The 21,074-nt window shown below is 35.1% G+C and overlaps 2 protein-coding genes across 2 annotated transcripts; one reads left to right on the top strand and one right to left on the bottom strand.

Annotated features, from left to right (window-relative positions):
• Nucleotides 1–3,371: 3,371 nt before the first annotated feature.
• On the top strand, nt 3,372–17,738 carry LOC147076385 (uncharacterized). The gene is made up of 5 exons (XM_085941595.1): nt 3,372–3,552; nt 4,075–4,227; nt 9,311–9,607; nt 17,337–17,477; nt 17,649–17,738. The coding sequence occupies exons 1-5, from the start codon at nt 3,406–3,408 to the stop codon at nt 17,736–17,738; spliced, it is 828 nt and encodes a 275-aa protein (XP_085797721.1). The 5' UTR covers nt 3,372–3,405.
• Nucleotides 17,131–20,806, bottom strand: LOC147076384 (uncharacterized). Its single transcript, XM_085941250.1, has 2 exons — nt 20,657–20,806; nt 17,131–19,628 (listed from the first exon to the last, which is right to left on the bottom strand). Exons 1-2 carry the CDS (start codon nt 20,789–20,791, stop codon nt 18,456–18,458), a joined length of 1,308 nt encoding a protein of 435 aa, XP_085797376.1. The 5' UTR covers nt 20,792–20,806; the 3' UTR covers nt 17,131–18,455.
• Between the last annotated feature and the right edge of the window lie 268 nt (nt 20,807–21,074).

The following is a 21,074-nucleotide window of genomic DNA, read 5'->3' as shown; positions in this document are numbered from 1 at the left end:
AAACGTCGAGTAAAGAAGGAAAAAGGACACACGGTGGAAACCCAAAAATCTACTACGATAAAAAAAAAACCGCGTAAGCCTCAACATTATATAACAGTAATGGTGTTTAATGTTTGGATTGTGGATCTGGCAACCAGTTAAGAATAAAATCTGTATGGAATATTTCTTAGTTCTCGAAAGTTTAATGAATATATTTGTATCATTTAATCTATGTTGGTGTCCTTAGATCAGCGTTTCCTGCCCGGGACCGCTATTATTCAACAAATACAAATATTTAGTTTAAGACAAAAAAACGCGGTGGATGCGTGGTATACCTGTAAAATATTTTCAAGCTACTTTCAATTATTTTGTCAAATTCTAATTGCTTTACCGAACAGGTATTTTCTCAGATGAATACTCAGATATACTCTGCTGAAGTTAAAAAACAAATTGTTTAATATTATTAATATGAGTTTTGTAGTTGATTTGTGTCACTTATGATTGATATAGAAATAAACATAAGAAATATTAAACTGTACATTTTTAAGTTGCCCAGTGTTTTGCTACTGTATCTCGATTTTTTTTTATTTCACATGGTTTTATTTCAATGTTGATTTGGTAAAATAAATTATATGGCAACGCTGCATGAGATTTAGTTAATTTGGTAATATGATATTGTAGGACTTAGTGAAAGGTTAATGTTTGACGACTTTTGATAGATACATGAAAAACATTTAGAATCTATGTTATTAATAAGTTTAGTTAATTGTTTAGAGTTGTAAGACGTTTGTATATGCTATGTTTTATATAATTGATTCGAGAGGTATTTGATCAAAAAGTAATCGTTCTTACCAATAATTCTTTAGATCATTTGCAGTAACGTGATGTGTAATTGTATAAATTTTTTTGTAATTTTAAGACTTACATTTTATCGATTAATATATTCTTGATTCGAGAATTGTGTAGAATATAAAATACTACGTTATATCCCTTAAGAAGGGGCTTATAGACGTTAACAGTTTCAATGTCTATTTTACTGTATAATCAACTGAAATATGAACGCCCTCCAAGCTAACCCGCTGTGCATCACACTTGGTCTTAATCGAGTGTATAACGAGGCTCTACGTTTGAATGTCCAACGTCAGCAGTTGTTTACGCCTGGTAATGTCTCAGGAGCAGAAACCAAAGTGCCACAATATCAAGTATGCTTTGACTGAGTTTACAGAGTTAAAAGTGCCCATAGGAGAGAAGAGCACGATTAACTAACAAAAACAATAAATCTAGTTAACAAAATATTAAGTATACAAACACTAAGTGAAAGGATCTTCGCGTCCACAATAAGACGTCGCAACGGTCTTTGTGGTGAGCAAATCGTTCGTCCCGGTCCAACAGCTGGTGACAACAGCGACTTGAGCATCTCTTCCCTTTTGCAGCACATTCTCAGACATTTCCAGAAGACGAGATTTGCTTCCTGTAGTTCTCCGCCACATGGACATGTTGGTTGAGTAATAAGTCCAAGCTTCGTGACCTTGGAGGCTAATCCTTCGTGACCAGTCAAGAATTGAATAGTGTAGTGAACATTTGTCAGTTTGGTTACCTCCAATCGCGATTGTACATTTGGAGATAACAAATTTAAAATTTGTGCCTGTCGTTGGTGGAGCCATATCCCACTTTCGCTGATAGATCTTTGACGTAGAAGCCAGTGTCATTTTAGTATATCAACAATAATTACACTTAGTTCTTCTACAAAAATCGTAATATTATTTTCAATTAAAAGAAAAGAGACTACGCACTATGCACCAGAAAAGCGAATACATTTTTAAAATTATGTAAATCTATCATGTAAGGTTGAAATAAATTAAGTAACAACTGTAATTAATTGTTTTGCTGAGTTGAATTTATATTTTTAATTCGAAATCTGTATAAATCTAAAAATTATAACAATACGTTTTATTTATTATGGAAATTTGCATGTTTTTATTGTAAGAACCCTATGCATAGTCATTATTACTTTAATAAGTGGGTAAAAACGTTTGGTACTTGGAATAAGACTCCATCTAACTAGGTACCATTCCATAATAAATCCATTCCTTGTCACACGTAGGTAGGGCATAATCTTACTTATTTATGTAAATATGACTTTGCATGTGTCCCTAAGACTTATTATTTTAATTCTGTCACGTGTGTATCCATTAATTACCTATAGTTAAATTGCTTATGTACTCCATTTTATTTAGGATGCTGTTTGAGAGTACATAATAAATGTATTTGTGAAAACAACTGATGACTTTTGTTCTTTATTTCAAATATATATAATTAACATTGCATTATACAAACTGAAATACCTGTAAAAACCGAGAATTCCATACTTCAATGTACCTTGTTTTTATTCAGAATTGAATATAAGTACACAAGGTCTTAAAAATTTTGAGAAGAGTTGAGAGTTGAGAAGAGAAGAATGATGAAAAGGAAACATATTTAAAAAAGTCACAAAAGATCAGACGTATGTCACAATTAAGTTACCTAGTAATGTTCTTTACATTAATCATAAAGCAGATTGACATCTACTGATTGGTTGATACTGATTTGAAGTACCTACTTAGGGGGCGATCACGCTCTATGAAGGTTTGTAAGGAAGGGTCAGGGAATGTGACGTCACAGAGTATACCAAAAATTTAAGAATATTTAAAAAAAAAAAAAATTATGTTTTTCAACGTTTATGGAGTGACAGAATGTGACATAATACAGACAAGGGGTAAAAAATTATGTGAAGATAGGGGGGGGGAGTTAAAATACCCATCATCATTGTGGACGGCCCATTACCTCAGTTTACACATGACTATAATAAATATATTACATGAATCATAGTCGGATCGATAGCTTGGAGGCCAAAGCAAACGTCCGGAAAGTGAAAGATGTGAGTTCACGTCCCACTCGATCCAACATAAGAGACCAGACACTAGAGTGGGATTTTTTTGATACATCAACAGAAAACAAAGTTGAAAATATTATGTAACCTCAAAATGATATTTTATTTATGATTCGGTATATTATATTAATTATTTTAAACATACGCGAAGAAGATATGTTTAAAAGAAATCACTTCTACTTCATATAATATACATGCTAATAATATATTATGTATTATTAGAAGCAAAAACTAGGAAAATAATGATAATTTTATCACAAAACAATAAGCAGGCATTAGTATCATAGTACCTAGTATTTATTATCCCACATTGACAATAAAGTATCGTACTAGGTACTGTCTTTATACACAGTGTAATATAAACAGAAAGTTATTATAGATGCAAAAGTATTGAAATATCAGTAATAATTTATCAATACTTTTATTACATCCCTATGATTTAGTAGTCAATGACAACCACGACAATTCTGACATAATTACGGCTTGAATACATCAAAATGGACGTGAAAACTGAACCAAATGGATTGGAACCTGAAACAGAAGAGCAGAATTGGTTCCATGTGCCAATAATCGATCCCAACGGCTCCGATACTCAAACATATATAAAACAAGAGGCTGCCAACAACGATAGTCATACATTTGAGGTTAGGTTTTCAAAACTTGTATATTTTCTACTACTATGTTCGCATAATCTTGTAAACTTATAAGTAGATGATAATAATAATAATATGTTGATGAATATTAGGTGCTTGTGACTGGTCTTCCGCCGTCTTTGGCGGTAAGTCGCCATCGTTGAATTTTATTCTGTTCTCTTTTTGTCATCGAATTATAGTACCTACGTGTGGGTATATTCTATACTTATTGACCGCTAAAGTGATAAATATTACCATACTTAGGGTCGGTTTGTATCAAAGTATAAGCACTTATTGTTACAATTAAAATAAATTGGTTGTAATTGTTGCAATAAATGCTATATTTTAACAGCACCTATCTTGCTGCTCTGAAAATAGCATAAAACCTCCATTTTTACCTACATGTGAATCCTTGAAGGCTTCTAACTTTTTGTCATTTGACATATTCTAATGGTTTATAACCATTTGGTCAGCATTGAAGTAGAAGGGAAACCGCATAGTGTATTATATGTGTCAAAAATGTGTTTTTTTTAGGACCCTATAACAGACCTGATGTTAATAAAACCTGACACTGATTTATACCATCTTGACATCAAGGAAGAATTTGTTGATGACACAACACGCCCAATCAATTGTGCAGAATCACAACCTAGTTGTTCTTATTCGGAATACACACCAGATAATCAGGTAGGTGTTTAATATTCTATATAATTTAGATAATGTTTATCAGCTATGTCCAATTTCAAGAAGACATAATCTAATGACTATCCAGTATCAAAACTGATAATGGTCAACTCTAAAGCGCGAACCAAATTGAAGGGCATGTTGCAGAATATCACGTGACGTCACAGTAAGCTGCCGCTACGGGAAAGGGTGTGTAATGTCGTTTTTCTTGGTGTTTAAAATGTTATCAAGCTGACGCTCTCATCCCGTAGCACATTTTGAATCTTTTTGTTAGTTAAGTAGGCCAAATCTGCTGAAATCACCAGAACAATAATGAGGTCACCTCACTTTGAACTGCACTACATCGGCACTCGCATGACTCAGTGAACGTTTTTATCGCCTTCTACATGCCTACACTTTTCGACTGTCATGTCAAATCACGTTTTTTTTATTGTTTTTAGCGGTTGGCAGTATGTATTTTCTATAAGAATGTTGTCTATTATCTTTGGTCTGCAGGTTGAGATCTGTTCAAACGTACACGTAGACACGTGCACACGTAAAACTGTTAAAGTTAATTGAAATTGGCATGAATATATAATAATAATTCAAATTAATAATACATTATAGTTGGCACTCTTCATCAGTGCCATTCTCTACTGAATTCACGAAGAATTTAAAATATTATGGAAAATGACGAAAGCATAGATTAAATTTGTCGCCGTGACAGTAGGCTACATGCACCTCAATTTGATTGGCGCGTTACTCTTCCATTGTATGATTAAACTAGAATGAACGTATTCTATTTTAGTTGAAGACAATAAAACATCACCTCTTTTACTAGGTATCACAAAAAAATACTCGATAATACTCGATGGCTCGTAGTAAGCCATATAACAAAGAATCAGTCACATCTAGTTTCATAAAATATACATAAAATTAGATAATTATGTATTTATACATTCATCTATCTAAAGATTTTCGTAAAATTATTAAGCGCTCCGATTCGTAAAATTATCCATTTCGAGTGCTGTATCTTTGTCCTACTCCCGCGGCTGTCGTATGATAGAGCTGCTAGGGGCTCGACTGCACATCATTACTATTGTGAAAAATGCTGCGGATAAGAGCACTATAATTATCGTAGTAGATTTTTGGGTTTCCACCGTGTGTCCTTCTTCCTTCTTTCCTCGACGTTTCGGGCTCGTTGCAGAGGACATTATCAAGAGAAGATAATATGTTTTATGATGAAATGTAGTGTAGGTATTGTAAACGTAATTAAGGTGTAGTAAAATTATTATTTGATATAGAATACTACCACTCAATTTCCGTTAAAATCGGCCTAGCTCAGTCCAATGAATAAACGGTAAAACCATGGAATCTCTATAGAAAAGCAAACATATTTATTATAGGGTCGTGAGAACAGTTGTAAACGCTCACTTGTCAAAGAGGTCTTCTAGTACACCTTTAAGGAAATAATTAATTAGAGCAAAAGAATTAAAGGGCGCCATGCCGGATCTATTCAACGGAGTGAAAATAACACTGGGAATAAATCAGGCAACAATAAAAATAAATAAAAGATTTGTTTGATAAGGAGCCAAGTCCAAAACATTAGGTTTATTCAACAAGATTTGCAAATGACACGTGGTCCAACCACAAATATACTAAAAGTGAGAACAGTTATAATCGAACAATGCCTGGCCTATATCCTACAAGAAATAGTTTCTGTGGGGTATTATTAAGATAAAAACAATGAAGTGAATCCTTAGAATAGGCGAAAAGGGTGATACTTGGTTAACGATTTACCGCAAGATGGCCTCCATTGGCCGGTGTCCGAACCGGCACGAAGTCTCGTTAAACACGTCTTCCTTCGTCACTCTCCGTTAATGTCCTCCTTCTAGATCCTGCCCGATTGGTCGATTACGTCTTGTTTCACGCCGCATAGCTGCCAACGTGAAAACATACTCAATTCCAGATTTGCAAGCGTACGGCGCCGTATTTTTGCTGCACGGGGTCGCCAGTGTTCAAAACGCATTTATTCAGAGACAACTGAATAAATATCGTTACAGTATATGAATGTAAACGTTGCTATAACCATAGAAACTCTGAAAATATTAGTAGGGATGATGGAGTACGGTTAAAAACATCATGGCTTCTTGCACTCACAATCAGCAAAATCCAATATTCGAGCCGGTATCTCTGGTCGTAACGATTCACACATTACTCAGAGCAATTTTGCTCTTAGCTAATCGGATTTCTTTTGACATTCTTAGAGCAACGTTAACATTCATATACTGTACCTACACTAAATTTCATCATAAATCATTTTTTGATAATGGCCTCTGCAACGAGCCCAAAACGTCGTTGAAAGAAGGAAGGACACACGGTGGATACCCAAAAATCTGCTACGATAAAAAAATAACCGTGAAAGCCTCAAACATTGTAGCACTATAATGATTACTGAATACTAGTCAGTGGTGGTTTTATGGACGTGGATGCCTGTTACACTTGACTAATTTTGAGGCACTCCACGATAAAAATAAAACCATAATGACCGTATTAAACCCTGTAATTAAAAATAATAATTTATTATTGAAGGTGGTATTGAAGACAAGACTGTTATATTGTTTATATTCGTACTTGTACGTTTGATTTGATGTTATTAACCATTTTGATCTTAGTTACAAGGATTTTGTTGTTTTTGTGAAGTTGTATAGGTACCTTACTTCTGTGAAATATGCATCTTGTAATGATTTTGAAAAAAACCTTGATTGCGAAAAAATCAAAAAACTAGTCATATAACAGATCACCGCGAAACAGGCAAAGCATCAATCCACGCAATAGCTTTCAGTTCGGCCTGGAGGGCGATTCACGTATGAAGCACTATGACCGGTTGCGCTTACGTTAAGCGCAAGCCTACTTTAACGAAGTATATTAAAAGTCAACCGGTAGTGTCGAGTACAGTATGCAATTGAAGTATACACGCTTTGGCGGTAGAGGGGCTAGCAACTCTCCGTTTGACATTTATTTAACGTCAGAAATTCGTACGTAGTATAGAAGAGGCTATTATTCTATTTTTTTCTATCTTTTGCTTTACTATTACCGCTGAAAGTATTATTTTGTGTTTAAATTCTCATTTAAATATTTATTGTGATTTTGAAATACAGAAACACACATGTTTGTTTGCAAAATACAACGGAAATTCCGTGTTGTAATATTGTTATATTGGAGACGTAACTAGCTTGTTTAAAGATTAATTGGTGACGTACTTCAACAATGAATGGTTTAATAATGCAACGTTAACGGTAAGTACTGATTAAATATGAAGTCATTACCAAAATGGATAAAAATGTTATTTAATTTCCATGAAATTCAGAAGAGTTCCGTCATGACATGTTTACTTTCTATCTTACTCTAACGCATGAACATGAGGTATAAGCATGCTGAATGCTTTCTCACTTAGCCATTTCGTTCGAAGCTCTATACACACAATATCTCCTGTACTTCAGTTAAAGCGGTTCGGTGACGTATTTTGAAGTGCTTCATTCGTGAATTGCCCTGGGAGTATAGCCGGAATTCCTAAGGTAAAGGCGTACTTATCACATTAAAAATTCGATGCCCTCTTTTAAATCCTCTGACGAATCGATCGCCTCATCTGTGCACAAAGAAAATGCGCTAATACCAGGGGTATGCAGTACACAGTCTTTTAGGAGAATTATTTCTAGGCAGGAGAATGTTTGTATTAACTGTTAGCCAAATCGGTAATCTTTTTCTTTCTTCTTTCGAGCATGTCCGATCCTAATAGGATCATATGGGCCTCCACAGAGTGGAGTTTTGTATTAACATATTTTATTATTACAAGAAATGGATGTCAGCCACTTGCTCAACCTATCAGGTCCATACTCTGACTCATACACAAATTGAAAAACAATATGTGTACTTGTCATACGCAGGATTCGAACCTGGGACCCTCGACACTATAGACCGATACTAACTCTAATTAACGGCTATTTACAATGAGAATATAGTCATGAGATTAAAAGATTGTTGAACTTATCCTTCCATTTCATTCAGAGCATTGTATTCTGTAAGTACCTATACATTGTCCAATAAAAATGTGGATGGCTTTATTTTTATTATGTAGAAAGTGTTTTTATTAGATAGAAAGCTTTACGAATAAATTCTTCATTTATAATATATTTCATATATATATTTTGTCATTAACAGCGAACCAATCAAACGTGTGACCCATTATAAATATTTCGGTACATGGGTCAATAAGAAATGGGACCAGTCTCAGGAAATAAAAACTAGAATTGAGATCGCAAGGAGCGCCTTTCTCAAAATGAGACGCCTCCTTAGCAATATCTTAACGTAAGTCTGAGACTGCGTATGGTACCTTGTTTTGTTCTCTCATTTCTTTTCTATGGTATGGAAGTATGGACGCTAAACCAAGAGATGTCACGGAGACTTGAAGCTTTCGAGATGTGGCTGTATAGGCGCATCCTCAAAATTCTTTGGACTGACCGGGTGACAAAAGTTGAAGTTCTCAATCGAATGGGGAAGGACCGAGAAGTTCTACGTAGTATCAAAACCAGGAAACTACAGTACCTCGGCTACATTATGAGAGGACAAAAATACAGCATTCCCTAACTTGTCATTCAAGGAAAGATCAATGGGAAGCGTAGCAGAGGGCGGCGCCGCATTTCGTGGCTTAAGAACCTCCGTGATTGGTACGAGTGCAGCTCCACTGAACTGTTCCGGGTAGCAGACGACAAAGATAAGATCGCTTTGATGATGGCCGACCTTCGCTAGGGGATGGAACAATAAGAAGAAGATATATATATATATATATTAGTATTCAACGAATACAATAAATGATTTCAGAATATAAAATTCTATATATTAAATATAAATAATTTGAAAATATCTCATGCATATATTACACTCAAAAAAATAATTTAACACCCGACGTATCTTGAACCTGATTCGCATCAGTTTGCTTTTCCATGATGCCCTTAGCTTAATTGGAAAAGCTTACGGACGCAATATGTATATTCAATATAGGATTTCTGACAAAAATATAATTAGTTTTTCTGTTTGTTTCCTTTAGGCAGAAGCTGTTGGCACAGTAATGGTGTATAATCTTCAAAAGACCATATGCATGTCAGAAGTGGAAGAAAATGCCGGTGACATACGCATACATGAAAAAGAATTTAAAAAAGAACCAGACGAACACAATGAAAGTCTGACAAATGCGAGCGAAAGAGTTGAACAAAATGTCATTCAATCTAACGCTGAATTAGTAGCTGTTATAAAGTTGGAAAGAAGTCATTTTTATGATAATAACTTTGCGTGCAATATTTGTTTCAGTTTCTTTGCAACGGTAGACATGCTGAAACTTCACAGAGTGAGTTCTTCAGAGAGTAAAACATTCTGTACTACAAGAGATAAGCGGTTTAAATGTCATGAATGTAATTTCTCATGTAAAGTATCTCGTGACATGAAGAGACATGAAATGATACATACTGGTGAAAAACCATATAAATGCTCCGAATGTGATTATCGGTGTATAACAAAAGACAATATGAAAAAGCATCAAATAACACATTCAAATAAAAAGTTACGCACTGTAATTACTCACCAATGTAATGAATGTAATTACTCATCCGTTAATTCTAGTCATATGAAATCACACAAACTGACTCATTCTGGCGAAAAACCATTTAAATGTGGTGATTGTGATTTCGCTTGTTCACAATCTAGTAGTATGAAGTCACACAAAATGATTCATACTGGCGAAAAGCCATTTAAATGTGATAAATGTAAATACTCGTGTATAACATCTGGTAACATGAAAGCACATAAATTGACTCATGTTAGTGAAAAAAAGTATGAATCAAATCACATAATATTACATATGTTGACGAGTTCTGGTAAAAAACAGTTTAAATGTAATGTATGTAATTACTCGTCCCTATTATATAGTCACATAAAATCACACAAAATGACTCATTCTGTGGAAAAGCCATTGAAATGTGATGAATGTATATTTTCATGTTTTTTACCATCTGACCTAAAAAGGCACAAAATGACTCATTCTGGCGAAAAGCCATTTAAGTGTGACGAATGTAGTTATACGTGTATAAGATCTAATATGATTAAAATACACAAGTTGAGACATTCAAGTGAAAAGCAATTTAAATGTGATGAGTGTAGCTTCTCATGCAAAACATCTGGTAATATGAAAAAACACAAAATAACTCATTCTACTAAAATGCAGTTTAATTGTAGTTTGTGTAACTACACATCCATTCGAGCTAGTCATATGAAATTACACCAAATGATACACGCAGGTGAAACTCCATTAAAATGTGGAGAATGTAATTACATGTCCATACAATCCAATGTCATGAAAAGGCATGAAATGACTCATTCTGGTGAAAAGCCTTTTAAATGTGAGATTTGTCATTTTTCATGCAGGCTATATACCGATATGAAAAGGCACAACATGATTCATTCCGGTGAAAAACCATTTAAATGTAACCAATGTAGTTACACATGTGTAACATCTAGTATGATGAAACTACACAAAATGAGACATTCTGGTGAAAAACCATTCAAATGTGATCAGTGCAGTTATACTTGTATACGATCCACTATATTGAGATTACATAAAATAAACCATTCCGGTGAAAAACCGTTTAAATGTGATGTATGCAGTTTCTCTTGCATCACATTGGGTAACTTGAAAAAGCATAAAATTATACATTCAGACGAAAAACCATTTAATTGTGAAGAATGTGAATACTCGTGTAAAACATTAGGTAGCTTGAAAAGGCACAAAATTATACATTCTCGCATAAATCAGACATGATTATTTCACATTATTATCACTGTTTTAATAACGACTGTGTTTAAAAAAGGGCGTAACCCTCGATTTTTCGAAGAGTGCTTTTATCAGATATTAACAGTATACAACTAAATACTCGTTCTGTAAAAAGGAAGTAATCTGCAGATGCCGAATTATTATCTAGACTCAGGTTATAATGATTTTTAATTAAGTTTTAATTTCAGGAAAAAAGCATTTACCCTCAATTTTAATGATTTTTCTGTAATAATTTCTTTAATTACTATTAGATCGAAAAGATATTACACTAAATCATCAATTATCATGCACTGAATGTCTGTGCCTATATTTTTTTTTAATATTTAACCAAAATTATTCAAAAAACGTTTTTTGCTCCTGTAAAATTTGTTCTGTGAGGTTACGCCCTTTTTCCTAAACACTGTTGATTATATGTCGAACAATATAATTTTATTTCATAAATTTGTTCTTTAGTGTGTGACTTAAAACCTACACAGATTGCAATTGGATGATGGCGGAATTATTTCAATTGTTACGAAAATAATTGTGGTTTTGCAAACAAACATTAGTGATCTCCATTTTTTTGTTCATTCTCGACTCATGTCTGACAACCAGCGAGCGTGGCTTTAAAATTAAATAGTAACGCTGAATGCTACTAAAATATCAGATAAAGGAATAATATATCTATATATTGAAATCTGTAGTGTTTTTGGCATAATATTAATGTTAAATTGGTAGTTTTTGGTACCCTCCATAGATGGTAAAGCAGTGTAAGGGCATCGATGCTTTGGTGATCAACTGAAGCCTTCATTCTGCTGTAAAAGAAGAAGAGGACCGTGAGAGGTAGAGAGAGGTGTATTATTTGCACAGAAGATCACTGCATTTAAGGGTGGTCACGATTCTCAGCCATGAGGGAACGACCAAGAATAGTAAAGTGAACCTACACTGCTTTTACATATTATATTTAATAGTGATCAACATTGTCGTGTTTATAGAAAATTTTACAACTATTGTATCTTCATACATTATTGTCTAATATGTAATTGAATTGTTTTGAAAGTAAAAATAACTTTATCTTGTACATTATGGTCTTAATTTGATGTCTTCATCCTTTCCAAAAAGTTATACGTAAATGCTATGGAAACTCCTATAGTTAACAATTTTGAGTAAATGAACTGCGACATAATAATATGAACCTGCATCCATTGAATTCGGGCCAACATGCTTTACCAATTGACCTACCTGCATTTTTACTTATTACGATTAAACTAACTAATGCTCACACAACTGAAGCACACCACAAATTGGGTTAAATCACCGCCATCTTTAGATTGATAATGCCTGAGCATAACTTTTTGCACAAGCAACGAGTGGTCTACTTTTCAGCTGTCAAAATCAGATCCCTGATTGCTTGACATATTGATTCGCCCTTTCTCGTTTCAATTTGAATTATACAAAATTCTCAAATCAAATATAATATTAACTATCAGTGTTATTTATAAATAATATACATTCCTGTTATTCATCAGCTGTCAAAGTCAGACTAGTCCTTCACACAAAAACCAGTGGTAAAATCGATTTCCAAAAAATATGTAACATTGATCTATGCATTACATTTGTCGAAGGTGTTAATGCTAGTGTATTATTTATCATGTAACTTATCTATTCAAATCAAACCACTCCCTGTGTGAACATGATAGACGCGTCAGTATGAGCACTCTATAGAATGACAGTTCATACATAGACAGATGGAGGGGCTGAAAAAATAGGACCAGTCGTTGTAAGTGTATCGGCCTTCTACTTTAGTCGGCAATGGTTAAGGCTATACCTCAGTTGAGTCACGGTCTAAAAAGATCGTGCTAGGCGATGCGCGGATTGCGGGTCGCGGGTGCAAATGACGCATGCCGAACGAAATATAATCTGTCATATAATTCCAACATGTGGCCATTTAATGTTCTGTTTATTGTTCTATTAGTAACAATAATAATATATTCATTGACGTGTTTTCTTTTTCAAGTAAATGTGTAACGTTTTTAGTCATCTTTACACGATTTAAGAATTAATACCCCCATCGCCATCACGAAACAAATTGACGTGTTCCCAGCTCGACGTTCTCTCTCCTAATGCCAGCGAGTCCAAAATTTCGTCACGCCTATAGTTGAAAATTATTTGCCGTTTCACTGATGTCGATACATCAGTCGATACATCATTCTTAAATTGATTCGTGTCCTGCCCTGCATCGTATATTTTAAAATGATTATTTTTTCTAATAGATTATAATATCTCTGAGGTTGGCTCAAATTATGTATGTCTAATAAGAATGGTAAATATGTTCTTAAATCTGTTTTTATTTAGTGAATACAGATATCCTTTAGTTAGTATATAATTAATGTGAGTTGGTAAAATGGTCTGCACTTTATAATGCTATGCTTTTACTTTACTTTAATAAACTATTTCGAGCAAAACTGTTGATTCTTTCTACAAATGTATACACCACTACAAAAACAATTACTTTCGCCACCCTATCACTCCCCATTATTAGGGAATAGGGCAAGTACAAGGCTGTGCCACTTCCCTTAGTCTATCGCGTGCCCAGTGCCTCTTCATGATTACTTTAACCACCGATGACTGCTGTGTAGGCTCATGTATCCTAGGTTTTGTAACGCGGTTGTACCAATGCACCTTTAACACAATCACTGCCAACCTTTTAATAACCACATTTAAATAACACGTTAATTATTTCATCTAATGGCCAACGACTCCAAACGTGCCAGTCGTGGTGTTAGCACTAAATGAGTTAAGATTCGTGGCAGACATCGATTCTCAAAGATAAAAAAAAAAACATTCGAAGCTTAGTAAGATGCCATGTCTCAATGCCATACACGCACCAAGCACGCGTTGAACATACGACATTAACTGTTATTCAAGAAATACAGCATTGTCTGCCATGTGACTCCAAGTTTGTTGAATTCACACCCGCCACACCCAGACAAATTCCAAGTTCTCTAGAAAGACTGCCAGCGCCGGCAACTGTGTCACCAAAGTATTTGAATCGCAAGATTTCAAAATCAGCCAAGTCCACGTTTACATATTTTTGACTTTTTTGTGAATTGCTGAAGAAGTACTACTTTCTATCATTTCTGCGTTATCGGAATGTGGAACATATTAATTTTAAATATTCTATACTTACTCGAAATAATATAAACTTTCACCCTTGTGTCTGTGTACTTGAGAAAACAAAAATCTGTTTTTCTCCTATTCATCGATTATGGACTTGGCTGATTTTGAAATCTAGCGACACATTTGAACCTGATCACCAGTTCGAGGGGCTGACAGGCAACCCGTAGAGAGGTATCGGCGTTAAGGGCCCGGTTATCGGTGTAGGTCAAAATGGAGTTTTATGGTATTATTAGAGCATAAGCCTGGACATTTCTTAAACGTTGTAAATAATCTATTTATATAATTTTGAACCCTCGTTACCCTTTATATTTATTTTAAGCATTTGATAACTGCATAAAGTATTTTTATTAAGTACATAAAGTAGTTAGTATTCTTTTTAACATATCGATCTAATGTTTTAGAATAAAGTCATTTCAGTACATCGGTAAAAAACGTTAAACGGTAAAAATCTGAATCGGCAACAAGTTCACGATATTTTCACACTATACGGCTTATGCACGGTTTTTTTCCGTCACAGGCTCAGCATAAATTGTCGATTTAAAATGGTCTAAGCATGCATTTTGTCACGTCGTAATCGGTGGGGACGCCATGAATACAGTGGTAATGGACGGCTGCTCTACGGAGCCGTGTAATGTGAAAAGGTCCACGCTATTCTTCACACCACTAAAAGAATGTTGCCGCTCGGTTTTTTGCCGTACGGTAAAAACCGTATAATGTTAAAGTAGCGTCATGCCAGCATCCCATGACATACACTCTGTATACAATATTAAACGGCATTCAGGTTGGTTTTCATATAAGTATTTCGAATATATATTATATACCTACCTATTACAATATTCTTAGTGACAAAGCCTTTCGATGATAAAACCCGTCAGGATGTATTCATGGTAGGTACGCATTCGGTAGTAAAACAACGCGATGATTCGGGACACATTTGGGGTAGGTACGATACTCATTCTAGAATCTAGACCAGCGCCATCTTTAGATTAATAAAGCCTGAGCATATCTTTTTGCACAAGCAACGAGTGGTCCACTGTTCAGCTGTCAAAATCAGACCCTAGATTGCTTGACATATTGATTCGCCTTTTCTCGTTTCAAATTGGATTATAAAAAATTGTCAAATCAAATATATTATTAACTATCAGTTTTATTTATAAAATACTATAAGTACATTCCTGTTATTCATCAGCTGTCAAAGTCAGACTAGTCCTTCACACAAAACCGGTGGTAATATCGATTTCCAAAAAAATAGTAGCATTGATCTATGTATTACATTATAGTAGAAGGTTTGTAATGCTAGTGTATTATTTATCATGTAACTCATCTATCCAAATCAAACTGTGTGTGAACACGACTAACGCATCGGTAGGTATGAGCACTCTATAGAACAATGACAGGTCATTCATAGACAACAAGGGATGGGCGGAAAAGGTAGGACCAGTCGTTGTGAATGTATCGGTTTTCTACTTGAGTCGGCAATGATCTAGACCAGTGGTTCTTAATCTGGTCGATCGAACCCCAGGGGTTCAGTGAGTCAGTCTCAGGGGTTCGGCGGAGGTCAAGACACACAACCGACTCATATGGATGAGACAGCCGTTCACGTTTAGTGTTGAGACAACAGAATGATGTCAATGATGAATACCTCGATGGTTCATGTTCAACAGCAACTCTTCAGAACAACAACGCTCTCAACGTGTTGGTGTCAACAAATGGTAACGTACCCTGTTATTGCTAAGAAAGCTCTGAGATTTTCATACCGTTTGTTACAACATATCTTGCGAGCAATCCTTTTCGAGGATGCTGGACATAAAAACAAAGAAAAGGAACAGACTTAGTTGCGAAAATGACATGATAGTGGCACTTGCCAAGGTGAAGCCGCGGATTTCTGAACTGGTCTCCGAAAGGCAACAGCAGAAGTCACACTGATTTGCAGTAAATATTCATGATTATGTTTTTGTTTTTGTGTGAAAATCATGTTTTAATGGTTTTGTTCTTTGAACACAGTGATGTTGATGCACGGTTAATTTTGTGCACCAGTAAAATATGTAAGTACCTATGTTTTGAATTTGAAAAAAAAATCATATTTTATCTTTCCAATTAAGAAGGGTTCGGTGAATGCACATATGAAACTGGTGGGGTACCTCAAACAAGGTTAAGAACCACTGATCTAGACACAAAGTGAACACCCCTGTTAAACATTGTTTTTTTTTTCAGATTTAGTTCCGTCCATTAAAATAATCCACCCTTCTCTCCCGGGATTCCCCCGTATTCATCCAACGTCAATGGGGCAGATTGTATAGTAGGTAGCAACTAAGAAAGAATTCTAAAACCTAATAGAATTTTTAAAAAAATAAGACGCCTGGCGTGTTTCAAACCAGTGTTTACTGGCTTCGCCCCAATGTGCGTTACTAACTGAAATGCGGTTTAAATCTAGGTACCAATAATAGGCACATGGCCCCCACAACGGGGGGGTGACAGGGATTTAACCTAGGGGCTCGGGCTCAGGGGGGTCGGCGACGTGGTGGGTCAATCAGATATTTAAGATAAACGCACATCACAAGTCTCCTCTAATAGTAGGTAAAAAGTCGCCTGCGGCGCTATGTCACAAGAGAGAATTTCATATTTAAAAAAGGGGTCGCTAAATGCATTTTGATTGTTTTGTGTTGATACTTGACAACTACATAATTGAAGTAGGTGTATTAAAACTACAAAAATCCCTAAAAATAAACTGAAAGCCCTTAATCTTACCTCTAACACAATTTTGAAAACGCTTCTGTTGTGCGTCCAACATGCCATTAAACTTAGCGATAGATAGGGCGGCCCGCCAAAGATCCTGGCCGTGGCGCCCGTTTTAAGATATGGGGTCATGAATAGGCATATACGTTGATTGCTAGCCAGCGTCTTTATTTCAAAACCATTATAATAGTTGTAGGTACATCACAAAATAAATAAAATATATAAACTAACGACGATATCTACTTAACATATTTTTCTTCTTCTTGGTCGTTTCCTCACGGCTTACGATCGTGATAAACTTGCAATGTTGTCATCCTTTGAGCGGCCACCCCTCTCGATCATCTGCTATTCTCAGGAAAGAGTGAATGCTACCCCAAGTCAGCTTCTTCACTTGGACGCTCCATTGCACCGACGCTCTACTTCTACTTCGCTCTCCCTGGAAGCTACCAGGAAACTACCAGTATCTCTGAGTTATCCGTTCGACACTGAACAATACGTAATTACATAATATATACACTTAATAACAAATTTATGGAATAAAATTATAGTCATTCCCAATGTGGGTCTTGGCCGCCTCCAGGAAACGTTTCTACTCCTCTCTGTCTGCCGCAAACTCCTTCCACCGCCTCAGTTTCAGGTATGTTGTGTCTCTTTCTATTCAGTTTAGCCACCGCAGTCTATGTCTCCCGATCCTCCTTTTCCCTTCTGGTCTGTTGAAGAGAAGCCTTTTTGGTGGTTGGGTGTCTTCCATCCTTGAGACATGGCCTGCCCAACGAAGTCGCCCCACTTTCACGTGTGAGACTACAGGGGAATCTTCATACAACGCATATAGTTAATGGTTGTACCTTCCTCGCCACGTGCCATCCTCCTCACAAACAGCTCCAAAGACTCTTCTTAATATCTTTCTTTCAAAGATATCCAGCTTCCTCTCATATTTTTTGATAAAGCCTAGCATTCCGATCCATAGGTTAATATGGGTCAGATGAGGGTTTTGTATATATCTTAGTTTTCTTTGAGAGGAGTCTTGATCTGAAGTGTCTCTGTAAACCGTAGTAAGATTTGTTTGCCAGAGTAATCCTTCTGTTAACTTCTTGGCTGATGGATGTCGTTTTGAGAGGTAATGTGTGATCCCAGATATATGAACTCGTCGACCCTTTCAAACTGATACATGTCAATCGTGAGCTTGAAGGAGCAGGAGAAGGAAATTATATTGTTTGACGTATTCTAACGGTGATAGCAAAGCGAAACTATGATGTCTCATTTTTACGAGAATGTATTATTTTGTGTCTTTTCAAGCTACCCAATGTTTTACACGAGTATTTACATTCATCACATTGAAATGGCTTTTCATCGGAATGTATAAGTTTATGTTTTTTCATGCTACCTGATGTTACGCAGGAGAAACTACACATATCACATTTAAATGGTTTTTCACCAGAATGGTTTATTTTGTGTAATGTCAATATGGTGGATCTTATACAAGTGTAACTGCATTGATCACATTTAATGGCTTTTCGCCAGAATGTCTCATTTTGTGTAGTTTCATCATACTGGATGTTATACATGTATAACTGCATTGGATACATATAAAAGGTTTTTCACCAGAGTGAGTCATTTTGTGCCTTTTCATATCAGCAGATAGCTTGCACGAGAATTGGCATATATCACATTTGAAAGGCTTTTCACCAGAATGAGTAAGTTTATGTCTTTTAATAGCACCAAATTGAATGGATGAGTAATCACATTCATCACATTGAAATTGCTTCTTTCCGGAATGCATCACTCGGTGCGATCTCATTGTACTAGAATTATTAGTTGAATAATTACATTCCTCACATTTAAACTGCTTTACATTAGAATGGTTCAACTTATGCAATTTCATATTACTGGGTGTTATACACGAATACGAACACTCAATACATTTAAGTGGCTTTTGACCAGAATGAGTCATTTTGTGTATTTTCATGCCACTTGATTGTGTACAAGCAAAATTACATTCGTCACATTTAAATGGCTTTACACCTGAATGGATCATTTTGTGTGATATCATGTGACCTAATTGTGTGGACGAGTAATCACATTCATCACATTTAAATGGCTTATCACCAGAATGTGATAGTTTGTGTAATTTCAAGCTACCAGATCGTGAACAAGTGAAATTACATCTGTCACAATTAAACGGCTTTTCACCAGAATGTTTCATTTTATGTAATTTCAAATGACCTGCTTGTTTAGCTGAGTGATTACATTCATTACATTTAAATGGTTTTTCACCAAAATGTAACATTTTGTGTATTTTCATACCACCTGCACCAGCACATTTTAGGTGATTTTCCACATTATAATTAATTGAATTGTTGTGCAAAGCTTTGTGTAACTTTAACAAGTCAAACGATGCAAAAAAATTAAAGCAAATATTGCACGCAAAGTTATTATCATAAAAATTATTTCTTTTTAAGTTTATAACAGCCACTAATTCGGAGCGAGAGCCGTTTACGTTGGTAGTCTTTCCATTATTGTTAGGGAGTTCTGTTTTGATGTCTTGTTCGTCAATGTTTATGTCACCGCCATTTTCTTCTTCTTCTAATATACGTCCGTCAGATTTGAGATTCTCAACGTTCGCTATTACTTTGCTACGAGCTATAACCTAAACAAAACAATCAGCTTATAAAAAAAATATCAAAATGTATTATTCTTTTAAAAACAAGAATGCCATAATGACATTTTGCTATGACGGTCTTTCAAAACAAACGATGTTTAGATGACAGTGGGTTTATTCTATACTTATCGACCGCTTAAGTGATAAAGTGATAGATATTATCAAACTTAGGGAAGGTTTGTATCAAAGTATTAGCACTTATTGTAACAATTACAATAAGCTGATTGTATTGTTGCAATAAGTGCTATATTTTAACAGCAGCAAGAGAAGCGCTGTTATAATGTAACGCTTATTGCAACAATAACAACCAACGTATTGTAATTGTTACAATAAGTGCTAATACTTTGATACAAGCCTACCCTAAGTTTGATAATATCTATCATTTTATCACTTTTGCGGTCGATAAGTACAGAATAGACCCACAGGTGTAGTTAAAAACTGGATAACCCACAAAGTGTGTTTTGGAGATACATCAACGTTTTAAAAAAATATCTACAATATACTGAGTGAAATAATTTTTTCTAAAATCAAAGGTGTATGGTGTTTTCATATAATTAAATAATTAACATTTTATTAATATTAATTAACACATTTTCATTATAAATAATTATAGTGTTTTCATGTGGCTTATCCAGTTTTTCAGTATATCAAAATGTATGGATTTAAATAGTTTCATCCACCATTCCATAACACATTGACTGCTGACTAGATAATTACTTTTTAATTACCACATTTAAATAGCATGCTAATTATATCAAATGGCCACCTAATCGTTACGCGCTGGGCGTCGTCTTGAGCGTCCAATGTATTATGATATTTTTTTTAATGTTTCACGTTTTTTAAAATTCTCATCGAAAATCAAATCTTAATAATTGTGAAAAACTGGATTATCAACATGAAATTCAAGTTGAAAGGACAAGTGTTCAATAGTTACAATTCAAATTATGTTTGTTCAATAAAAGGATGCTACATTTTTAAATCTTGGGAATTATTCGTTGTATATTTTATGTACCTACCTGATTGTCTGGCCTGCATTCCGTATAAGAGCATCCTGGTTTAGATTCGTCACAGTTAGATGGTGGCATTGTGTCTTCAACAAACTCCTCCTTAATGTAAATCCACTGGGAATCGATTTCCGATTTAATAGACATGTTTGTAAAGGGTTTCTAAAAACACAAATAATTGTTGAAAGATTTTATGCTGTTTCGCAGATGCACTATACGGGGTTTTGTCTTTTGTATATCTACGTAGATACATTGTGGTCTACATGGCCCCCAGATCCTGAAGCGGGCCGCCAGGTCAGTATGTTTGGCGGGCCTCTCACTAAGGTTAAAGGCAGTCTGATGTTCTACAGTGGCGTTTTCCAAATGGAGTTCGAGGTCAACTAAAATTCAGTGTATTTTAGCGATTTTTAACATTGAATTATAAAGTTGT

The sequence above is a fragment of the Rhyacophila brunnea genome, unplaced genomic scaffold (genome assembly GCF_057557595.1).
Source record: "Rhyacophila brunnea isolate RB1 unplaced genomic scaffold, BYU_Rbru_1.0 scaffold_13, whole genome shotgun sequence".
NCBI classification, from domain to species: Eukaryota; Metazoa; Arthropoda; class Insecta; order Trichoptera; family Rhyacophilidae; genus Rhyacophila; species Rhyacophila brunnea.
The sequence above is the reverse complement of the archived record's forward strand: the minus strand, read 5'-3'. Positions and strand labels throughout refer to the sequence as shown.